This window comes from Protopterus annectens, chromosome 4.part0 (genome assembly GCF_019279795.1).
Source record: "Protopterus annectens isolate FY-2018-M chromosome 4.part0, PAN1.0, whole genome shotgun sequence".
NCBI classification, from domain to species: Eukaryota; Metazoa; Chordata; order Ceratodontiformes; family Protopteridae; genus Protopterus; species Protopterus annectens.
Window position 1 is genome coordinate 605,934,478 of NC_056733.1, and position 12,064 is coordinate 605,946,541.

The following is a 12,064-nucleotide window of genomic DNA, read 5'->3' on the forward strand; positions in this document are numbered from 1 at the left end:
AAAAAACACATCAATTGTTATTTTTCTTATAGAGGCAATAATTTCTGAGTGGAGTGGTTCCCCAACAGGGACTTATTTGCTAAAAACAAGGCTCTTAGCCAATTGCTGCTACTGTGAAGCTTGAGTGATGCCTCTCCTTGTGACTGTAAAAGTATTGAAGAAAGCTTCACTCCGACTGCTGATTTCCATCTTGTGGATTAGCCAATCAGTAGGCAGAGTGAAGGAGTGGGAGGGACACAGAGCTTTTTGAATCTGTCTGTTCTTGTTTCCTAGGAGGTAAACAATCCATATACCCTAAGGTCTACTACAACCCATACACAGCCTTAGGTCTACTACCACAGTGGGAATGATGAACATCTACAAATAGTTGTTTATGGCTGATACATAATATTTTGAGAGATGGGGCTCAAGATCTCTTCATTGCAAAGACTACAGATGTGCATCCAGATACAACTTGAAATTGTCAGGTTTTGAACTGCTGTATTCACTCATCACTGAATTTCTCTACTGTTTTCTGCATGTATGATTTGGCAAAATTTTATGCCGGATGCCCTTCCTGACGCAACCCTCCCCATTTATCTGGGCTTGGGACAGGCACAAAGAAATGCACTGGCTTGTGCATCCCCAGTGGCTGGATGATGTGCGGATAGTAAATCATGAAGTGCAGTGGATTAGCAAGGAGGAAGTAAGGATAGCTATGAACAGGATGAAGAACGGAAAGGCTGTTGGTCCAGATGACATACCTGTGGAAGCATGGAGGTGTCTACGTGAAATGGCAGTGGAGTTTTAACTAGATTGTTTAATGAAATCTTGGAAAGTGGAGGATGCCTGAGGAATGGAGAAAAAGTGTTTTGATACCGATTTTTAAGAATAAGGGTGATGTGCAGAGCTGTAGTAACTACAGAGGGATTAAACTGATCAGTCACAGCATGAAGTTATGGGAAAGACTAGTGGAAGCTAGGTTAAGAAGGGAGGTGATGATTAGTGATCAGCAGTATGGTTTCATGCCAGGAAAGAGCACTACAGATGCAATGTTTGTTCTGAGAGTGTTGATGGAGAAGTACAGAGAAGGTCAGAAGGATTTGCATTGTGCCTTTGTGGATTTAGGGAAAGCATATGACAGGGTGCCTAGAGAGGAGTTGTGGTATTGTATGAGGAAGTTGGGAGTGTCAGAGAAGTATGTAAGAGTGGTACAGGATATGTACGAGGGTAGTGTGACAGCGTGAGGTCTGCGGTGGGAGTGATGGATGCATTTAAGGTGGAGGTGGGATTACATCAAGGATCAGCTCTTAGCCCTTCCTTATTTGCAATGGTGATGGACAGGTTGACAGACGAGACCAGACAGGAGTTTCAATGGACTATGATGTTTGCAGATGACATTGTGATCTGTAGTGAGAGTAGGGAACAGGTGGATGAGACCCTGGAGAGGTGGAGATATACTCTAGAGAGAAGAGAAATGAAGGTCAGCAGGACTAAGACAGAATATATGTGTGTGAATGAGAGAGGAGGACAGAGGAATGGTAAGGATGCAGGGAGTAGAGGTGGCGAAGGTGGATGAGTTTAAGTACTTGGGATCAACAGTTCAGAGTAATGGTGAGTGTGGAAGAGAGGTGAAGAAGAGAGTACAGGCAGGATGGAGTGGGTGGAGAAGAGTGTCAGGAGTGATTTGTGACAGACGAGTACCAGTAAGAGTGAAAGGGAAGGTCTACAAGAGGGTAGTGAGACCAGCCATGTTATATGGGTTGGAGACAGTGGCATTGACAAAAAGGCAGGAGTCAGAGCTTGACGTGGCAGAGTTGAAGATGTTAAGATTTGCACTGGGTGTGACTAGGATGGACAGGATTAGGAATAAGTATATTAGAGGGTCAGCCCAGGTTGGAAGGTTTGGAGACAAAGCCAGAGAAGCAAGATTACGCTGGTTTGGACATGTGCTGAGGAGGGATGCAGAGTATATTGGGAAAAAGATGCTACGGATGAAGCTGCCAGGTAACAGGAAAAGGGGAAGGCCTAAGATAAGGTTTATGGATGTGGTGAGACAGGACATGCAGGTGGTTGGTGTGACAAAGCAAGATGCAGAGGACAGGAAGGAATCAAAACAGTTGATCTGCTGTGGCGACCCCTAACGGGAGCAACTGAAAGAAGAAGAAGATTCACTCATCACTGAAGCCAGAGGTAGCTCCTGACTCAAAGAATCGACTTTCTGAACCCATGGACTCCACAATAATATTTCTTCATATGAAGTCTGACATGCCAAACCATCAAGATATCACAGAAATGACTGTCTTATGGCCTGCAGAAAAAATGTCATTCTCTTCATACTGTGCTAGTTCTAAAATAACTCTTTATTGAAGCACGCTCAGAAACGTCCTGAGAAAAATTCATTAAAGGATCTTCTTTATAAGTAAAACCAGCATATTTTAACCATTCAATGACCTTCTTAGTTGAAGTTGTTAGTAAGCCATTAGCATGTGTTCCACATTTTTCCCATTTGTTCCACATTATGAAGGTGAGTGTTCCTCATTTTGGAGATAGAAGGTTGAGAGCTATGGACTAATCATACTCTGTTACAATGTGGCGAGGACGGAAGAAAGATGTCTTACTATCAACATGCAGTCAGTTACAAATGGGTTTTCAAGTTACAGATTTATTTCATTATTTTATGTTAACATTTCATTAGTACACTCATTTTACTTCCAAAATACTCAGTTTCTGAACTTAGGTTCATAGGTTCATAGGTAGATACTAGGCTATTTGCCCTAGGGCATTTATAAGCCTAGCCAGAGTGTATTTGGCTTCCGCCTCCCTATTAGATTAGCCTACTGTGCCTCTGTAAAGTAGGTCACAGAAGGTACCCTTTTAAGATTAGTTTACTGTGCCTCTGTCTAGCAGGGACACAGAAGAGATCCTAGGGGTGAATTTGCGATTTCCCATCCACGCGTCCAGATTTCGCTTGAAGAGGGTCAGCGAGGGGCTATGTCTAACATGAATTGGGATTCTATTCCAGAGTGAGGGGAGCCTCTGGGAAATGAATCTGTCCCTCCAGCATGTCCTATTTATTTTTGTGCTGAGGTTTAGGTCCCTGGAGCGTGTATCTCTAAGGGACTTGGATTTTTTTGAGGTGGAGCATGTCCATTAATTCTGGGTTTGACATGGCTTTGTATGTCAGGCATAGATCGCCTCTGAGTAGGTGGTAAGCAACAGAGTAGAGCTGGAGTTTCTTTAGTCGAGCTGCATAGGACATCTGTTTGTAGCCCATGATCCTCTCGGTGAGGTACTTTTGGGGTCTCTCCAGTTGCTGCAGGTGTTGGGTAAGGTACGTCCCAAAAGGGGCATTGTATTCAATTATGGACCTGATGAGTGATGAGTAGAGGGGTACAATGACCTCTCTTGATCTAGATGCGAACCCTTTCGTGATAAGGTGGGCTATATAGAAGGTCTTTCTAACCACTTTGGCAACGTGATTATCAAAGGAGAGATTACTATCTACATTGGTCCCCAAATCTCTAATTACTTCTTCCGTACTTAATGGATTATCACCTATGTGGTAATTTGTGGGCACCTTGTTTTTCCCAAAGGGGATGACTATGCACTTTTTAGCATTTAGCTTGAGGCCCTGGCTCTGGCACCAAGCATACATCTCTGTGAGACCCTTTTGGAGGATGCATGTGTCAGCTGGAGATTCGATTATGGCCCCCAGTTTGCAATCATCTGCGAACTTTATCAGCCATAATCCCCCCGTGTTAGCCTGAACCTCAGAGAAGTATATACCGAACAAGAGAGGTCCCAGAACTGAGCCCTGTGGGACACCACTTGTAACTGGTTTGGATTCGGACATGGCACCTGCGATTCTGACCATGTGGATTCTATCTCTGAGCCAGTTAGCAACCCATCTTGTGATATAGGGGTTGATATTTAAGCTGGTAAGCTTATTTATGATGCCCAAGTGGGGTATTGTGTCGAAGGCTTTTGTGAGGTCCAGGTAGGCTGTGTGGACTACCTTGCCCTCATCTATGGCTTTGGTAACTGTTTCAAAGAAATCAACTAGGTTTAAGAGGCAAGATCTGCCCTTAACAAAGCCGAATTGGGTAGGGTCCAGTGTCTGGAGGCTCCCAATGTCTTTGTTTATGAGTTCCATGACAATACGCTCCATAGCTTTACAGACCAGACTAGTCAGGCTTATGGGGCGATAGTTTCCGGGGTCCATTGTAGCACCACCTTTGTGGAGTGGGACCACTGTAGCTGTACGTCATTCTTTGGGTACATATCCTATAGTAAGGCTAAGTTTGAACAGTGACTTAATGTGATGGTTCAGTTCTTCTTGGAGCTCATTTAAGACACAGCCTGGGACACCGTCCGGTCCCATAGATGCTGTGTTTTTTGCTTTGTAGAGGGCAGCTTTCACCTGTGCATCTGTGATGTCAGGGAGGTTACATTCAGTTGGGATAGGCATTTGCTCCTTTGGGGGGGAAGGGGGGGGAGTTTGCACTGAATCTGTCTGCCAGGATGTTGGCTATGCCTGTAGGTTCTGTATATTTTGTACTGTTATGCAATAATTCAGAGCATATCTGGGAGTTTCCACCCATGTTTCTGATATAACTAAAGAAGGCCTTGTGATTATCTTTAGTGTCTAGGGCAATTTTTCTTTCAAAACTGGCCTTTGATGATTTTATGAGGGATCGAAGTTTCTTGCTAATACTGATCACAGATGCCTTCCCTTTTTGGGATTTTGCTGTCATGTAGTAGCTTCCTCCTTCTGTTGTATAGTTTATTTATGGCCGGGGTCCACCAGACCGGTCTCCTGTTTTTGGAGGAGTGAGTCTTGGTTTTATTTGGGATAGCACGATCCATGCATTCCTGCAGGTGCTCATAGAATGCATTTGTAAAGGATTCTGCGGATTGGGCTGTATTATCCTCTCGCCCAGGGGCTTTGAAGGATTCCAACTCAGTCTTGAGAAGTGCAAAGTTGCCTTTTGAGAAATTCTTTACAGTGATTTCCTTGGCTGGGGGTGGGGATGGGATATGGATGTCCAGGGAAATTTGTTTATGGTCTGATCTTACCAATGAGGGGTTTACCTCTGGTGTGGAACATAGAGTCCCCATGTTGGTGATGACCAGGTCCAATATGTTGTTCCCTCTTGTGGGATTGGTGACCAGTTGTTCCATTACGTTAGAGTTTATAAATTCAAGGAACCGTTGGGCGAGGGTGTTTGGGCTTGAGTAGTTTTCCCAGTCAATGTTTGGGTAGTTGAAGTCACCCAGTAACATAGTGTTTGGAGAGACCTTCATATTCTCCAGTGTTCTCAGGAATGCCAAGTGGGGTTCCTGTAATAGGGAGGGTGTTCTGTAGCAGGCTACAAACTGAAAGGCAGTTTTGCCCACTGTTAGTTGCACATGGATGGTTTCTGATGCTTCGTGCAGTGTCACTAACCTGGAGGTGTAGGTATCTTTGATGAATATAGATACTCCCCCTCCTTTTGTGCTTCGGTCCAATTTTTGGGGCCAAAATGCATGGTATGAGTTATAACCTGGTAGTGCTGGGGTGCTCTCAGGAGCCTTGAACCAGGTTTCTGTTACTCCACAGACATTGATTTTCTCCATACTGAGGAGAGCCTCGAGTGCGTGCATCTTGAGGTTTAGACTTCTGGCATTGAGTAGCATTACCTTTAGTTTTTTTATCCTTGGGTTGTCTATGGAGGTGGGTTTGTCCTTTGAGCCTTGCCTAAAAAAGGCACTATGGGGGTGGCAAGAGCCTTGGCCAGTACACGAAAGCCTAAGGGTGACAGGTGCAAGCCGTCCCTAGCGAAGCAACGTGGCTTGTCGAGCATGTCATCCCAGGCTGACAGACACCGGATCCCCTTTGAATGACACCAATACTTTAGCCAATTGTTGAAACTGATCATTTTGTCTTTATACTGTGGCATCATTCTTGGTGAGGGCAAGATGCTACTCAAGGTCAGGGTCATACCAGCCTGGGCTACATGGTCAGAGAGCTTCTCTATGTCTCTTTTCATGTAGTCCAGGGAGGTACGTCTTAGGTCATTCACACCAGCATGGACAATGACGGAGCCATACTTGTACTTGCTTTGGAGTGACCTGAGTGCTTGCGTTATGTGGTGGATCCTGGCACCCGACAGACAGCTTACAGTGACCTTCTCCTTGTTCAGTCTGGTGAGCAGGACATCAGTGTGCCGGACAATAGAGTCCCCTATAACAAGTGCATTTGGTGTGTTGTTTGGCCTTAAGGGCTGTGACTGTGAGGCACACTGATTTTGTGAGATATATGATTCATGGGTATTGTTGAGGGGTGGCTGTTGCTTGGATATCTGCTTAGGAGGTCTTTGCTGTTTAGGCAGATTTTTATTTAGAGCCTCCGAGTATGTTTTTGTGCGTTTATGTGTTGGGTATGCAGATGCAATAGGTCTGTGTGAGACTGGATTTGTGGTGTGGGTGGTTACCTTTTCCTCCTGACTGACTGTGCCAGTCTTGGGTTGAGAGAGCTCTGCCTCCAGTTTGGCTGTGTAACTGCATCTCTCACATGTATTAGAGTTTGTTGGAAGGAGGAGAGGGTTGTCTGTGTACATAAGGCAATTGTAACATTGCCTCAAAATTCCCAGATTCACCAGCTGGACTGGAGAGTAACCTTGAAACTGACCCTTGGACATACCAGATTAGTATAGGGAACTGTTTTTTCACTGATCAGATTAGGGAAGGGAACTGATTTTTCACTTGATCAGGAAGGACCAATCGGGAGCCTAATACTTATGAGAAGTCAAGGAGGGTGTAGTGCTTTAGTTAGTTAGTTAGTGTTTCCTTATAAGAGCTGAGCAAGTGCAGGGCTTTAGAAAGAGAATAGAGTGATTACTTTGAGAGTTTGAACAGTTCTAAGGGAAAAAGTGAAGAGCAGACTTTGTGGAGCCTGGAATACTTTAAACCTGTTTAAGAGAGAGATCAATGAGTTTAGAAATGACCCAAAATGGCCAATAAAACTACAGCTTCTAGGTAGTAACCACTCCTCCAGGGACAGGCAGGCTGTTCAGTGTTAACCACTCCCACTGGTGAACACAGAGACTACCCTTTAGCCCAAGCAAGCACTGGCCTTTTAGAAACTTCCAAACAGTTCAGAACAGCAAATCTGTAACTGAACTTTCTTAACTTTCAGAAAGTGGGAAAAAAGCAAGATTTTTTTTTCTTTTTGTTGTAGTTTAAAGGTAGCAGAGATACACAAGCAGCAAAATAATCACAACAGTGCAATAAATGACCCCACACTTGAGTGCTAGGCCAAAATCAGGTAAAATGCAGTTTTTAGAGAAAAAACGATTTTAAATTAAGTGCAACACAGGAAATGCAGTAAACAGGCTCTAGATGTGTTCCAAGTACTGTTACTGTTACAGATATAAACTTTAGCAAGCCGGAAAATGCCAAAAAGTAGACGGCAAAGCAATAAAACTTAACAAAAAATCAGAAGAAAATACTTAAAATCACAAAAGTGGCTCCTTTTCTTCTCTCAGTGTTTTCTCCCCTTGGTAGGTGCTTCAGCAACAACTAGCAAGCCTGAAAAGACGCCAAAACCATGAGGCAGCCAGGTTTTAAGAGAGATATCAAGGAGTTTAGAATTGACCCAAAATGGACAATAAAACTACAGCTTCTAGGTAGTAACCACTCCTCCAGGGACAGGCTGTTCAGTGTTAACCACTCCCACTGGTGAACACAGAGACTTCCCTTTAGCCCAAGCAAGCACTGGCCTTATAGAAACTTCCAAACAGTTCAGAACAGCAAATCTGTAAGTGAACTTTCTTAACTTTCAGAAAGTGGGAAAAAAACAAGATTTTTTTCTTTTTTTTTTCTTTTTGTTGTAGTTTAAAGGTAGCAGAGATACGCACACACACACACATTCACAACTTCAATAATTATTTTAAATACACACTTTATCTAGTTCAACATTGTGGGGAAGTCACAGCCAGAGCTTATCCTAGCACTTAGTGAGTATAAGGTAGAGAAACGAATCCTGGATAGGATGTTAGGCAATTGCAGGATGCATGAATGTATACATACACACACAAACATACAAAACATGCACACGTGCATATATATATATATATATATATATATATATATATATATATATATACACACACACACACACACACACACACACACACACACACACTCACACACACACATTCACATCTGTGAGGAATTTGAGCAAAACTGAAGCACCCAGTTAAATCCCACAGAGACAAAGTTAGGACATGCATGTGCCACACAAAAGGCACCACGGCCAGCAACCAAACTACAAACTGCAAAATCAAGATATGTGAGGCAACAAGTGTACCACCCTTACCTTAAACAATTTCAATGGTGGGAGGTATTTTTTACCTTAAAGTAATAACTTTTATGATTTAAAATATAAATGAGGGAAACCCAAATTTGCTATCAGCAGTCAGGATAAATCAGCACCCACTTTAAAAGGATTAAAACTGTGTGCTCAAATAAGGTGCTTTGCTTTCTGTTTTGCATTGTCATTACAACAGTAAGATCTGTAAAAAGAACACTCAAAATTAAAGTAGTAATCCTTAATTAGGTTCAGTAATAAATAACAAAGTAGAAAAAATGTTTAAAATCACACCTTGCCAGTCATTAAAAAATACTTAATATATTTTGAAGCAGAAATATATCAACAAAGATTCTAAGTTTGATTCACTGCAATTGTTCAGGGTTACCTTAGTATGCCCTTTTAAAATTGATGTATAAATCAAATGTAGTGATTCTTCTGCTGGAAATGGTATATTGAAAACTGAGAACAGTGAGATAAATCTAGGGTCTACTTCATTACGACCTCCACCAGCTTTCCCCATTGCAGCAACAAACCCAAGATCTCGAAGAATCTTGTAGTTCAACTCTTTACCACGGTCATATATTCCACCTTTTTCTAGAAGTAGCTTCAACAAAGCTATTGGCTGCTGAGTCCCATATTCATCAACCTATTAAAAATGCACATATTTATCCATTAGCTTTTTATCTTTACAACTACTGATACATTTATAATCCAATTAAGCAAAATTACAATTTCCAATGAATATATCAGCCATGTTAACCAGTTAAATTATATGTGTATTCAAATAAAAAATGTATCATACTCTTGGCATGTTCATATCATCCATGAAAACTAAAAGACGTTTTCCTAGTGGGGGACCATAAGTGTCTTTGGTCCTTTTCTCAACACTAGCCTCCAAGTTTCTTTGAACATCCATAGATGTAGTACGTGAAGAAAAATTGATGGTTAACAGCATCTGTAATAGAAAATATATTTTGCTGTAGTCATTTTTCATGGCAATTTTTTATCATGCACATTTATATGCAGCAAATACAGAAAATAGATCAAATCTATGTTTCATATAATCAAAACACCATATTGTGGTATAATGCAAAAGAACATTATTAATACTAATCTGCCTTTTATATTCAAAAAACGATGTCCCCTCCTTAAATGGAAACTTCAAATACTTCAATATATTTTCTTAATGTTTTCCCTTTGCAATTTATTTTATATATCATATTTTGCATGGTTGACCACCACAAAATCTTTAGTCTCTTTTTTCAGTGTTAATGACTGCCTCCAAGCTTCCTATCACATTGCATGATTCTACTACTGCTAGTATAACATACATTAAACGGTAGAAGTGAAACTGACAGACTGAAGGTATCCCAGTTAATATAATATATAATTAGCAGCCAAAAAAGAAAATAAACAAACAGGCTAAATGGGCACAGAAAGGACTCATGGGTTAAGTGGAGTTAACTTTTGTAGTGGAAAACCTCTTAATTACCATTATCCACCACAATGCAAGATTAAAAGGTAGAATGATGTTGTATTTCCTACACAATATCTTATTACAGTCTTCTGTTGCTATATGCTATACAGAAATCTGACTACAAACACCCTCAGCAACTTGGCATACTGTCTTTTAATGAGTTGTCTATGCTGTGTAATGACAATGAACTTGAATGAGACTATAACAGTGAATATAATGATGTTCACAATCATCAAGAGAACTAATTCCCTGATCACTAAAAATAAATGCAGTAACCTCTTAAAGATGCTTAGGGGAAATAGTCGTTATATCAAAGAAACTATTTTCTTTTTTTTTTCAAAACAGGTTTATTGTTTTAACATACAAGAGAAATATCATAACAATTTTATACAAGTAATTAAAAATAGATATGATTATACCATTCAACAAAACAACTAAATTATTTACAAAGACATCCACTACAATCAGATCAATTAATTAAACTAAAATACCATGCTATTGAAATTAGGATTTTTTTAACAAATTTTGTAAATTATCCCATACAATATAATAAGATGTTTTTCTAGTTGTTCTTGACCTAATTGTGTTTATTTCCATATGGCACACTATATTCATAACATTTTTAAATTCATTGAACGAAGGAGGTGTATCTGAAATCCAATTTCTGGTTATTATTTTCCTAGCCACTGCTAGAATAGACCATAACAAGGGAAGCTTAACCTTTTTAACACTTTGAGGTACAGGTGTATTGAATAATATAAGAGATTTAGAAATAATGAAATTATCTGTAAAAGAGCCTGCAAAATTCATTAATTGACTTCCAGTATTCTTTCAATTCCATACAGTCATAAAACATATGAGCCCAGTCAGCATTAATTTCTACATTACATCTCTTACATAGATTATCTTTATTATTTATTTTATTCATCATCAAAGGTGTATAAAAGATCTATGTAAAATTTCCATGTATAAACTCTCCAGACAATGGAAGACGTAGTTCTATAGGCAGATTCCAATATATATTGTTTATCTTGTTGATTTGGTGGGTCCCCATTAATAGAAGTGAAATAATTCCAGTATGAATCTACACTGTAAAAGTTTCTTGTCTGATAATTTTATGTATGTATGAAAGTTTACCTTTATCAGAAACTTTATGTTGTAAATTTAATATCAAGTAATCAATCAGTGTTGGAATAGATTCTTTAACTGTTATAGACATTAGATCTATTTTATTAATGAGATGTTGTCTAAAGGTCTGAACCTCTAATCAGCAAGTTTCTCTTAGATCAAATTCTTGTTTTAAGAAATCCAGATTTTTAACTTTATTATCAGATATCAACTGATACCAGTACTTTAGATCATTATCTATAGCTAAATGAGTTCCTTCAGAAGTAGATGACAAAAGCATACCCTGAGTATACATTATAGGGAATATAATAAAATTCCATTCCCTATACTTAGGGTGCATGAATATAAAGTTACGATAGCTAATAATAATATTTAATGGGTAACAAACCATATGTTTAGGTGTAATAGGTGAAGTACAAAATTCCTTTAGTAACCATAACATGGAGTTATTTACAATCATATTTTTATGTGTTAAGGAGATTTTCATGAAGTGCATACTAATTAGCTCCCAATAATCTTTCCATTTTGCGACATATGACTGATCTATTAATAAAGTAATAACTTTTACAATAGAAGAGATAGTATATAAATTAAAGTCTGGAAAAGAAATACCCCTTGAGACCAGCTATTAGTATGTTTCTTTAATGCAATCCTAGGTCTATTAGGTGCCCATAGGAAATTTAACATTAGTGTATTCAGTTTCTTGATAATTATTTTTGTAGGTGGAAGTATTATTGATTGTATTAAGTATAAAATCTTGGGGAATATTATCATTTTAATAATTGTAAGTCTCTCCTCCTTAGTAAAAAACATATTCTGCCAGGTATTAAAAAGATTTTGTATATTAAGAAAACAGGTATTATAATTATTATATATAATAGATTTAATATCTTTAGATAGTATTATACCTAAATAAGTTATCTGACCTGAATTGGGTACATATTTAGTAAAATCACTAATGAGAATATTTTTTCGTGTATATATAGGTAGTATTTTAGTTTTTCTTCATTGAATATTAAACCAGAAATACTTTTAAAATTCATCATTTTATCAAATAGAGACTGCATAGAAGAATTAGATCCTGCTGATGTAATTAGAACATCATCTGCAAAAGTTGAATTTTG

The 12,064-nt window shown here is 39.2% G+C and overlaps 1 protein-coding gene across 1 annotated transcript in view; it reads right to left on the reverse strand.

The window, feature by feature from the left end:
• The window catches only part of DNAH10 (dynein axonemal heavy chain 10), a 5,879,077-nt gene that overhangs the window by 2,213,448 nt on the left and 3,653,565 nt on the right, over window positions 1–12,064 (reverse strand). The window contains exons 47-48 of the mRNA XM_044069759.1: window positions 9,138–9,290; window positions 8,721–8,981 (exon numbers count right to left, since the gene is read on the reverse strand). Coding sequence (XP_043925694.1) covers window positions 8,721–8,981; window positions 9,138–9,290 — 414 coding nt within the window. The remainder of the gene's footprint in view (window positions 1–8,720; window positions 8,982–9,137; window positions 9,291–12,064) is intronic.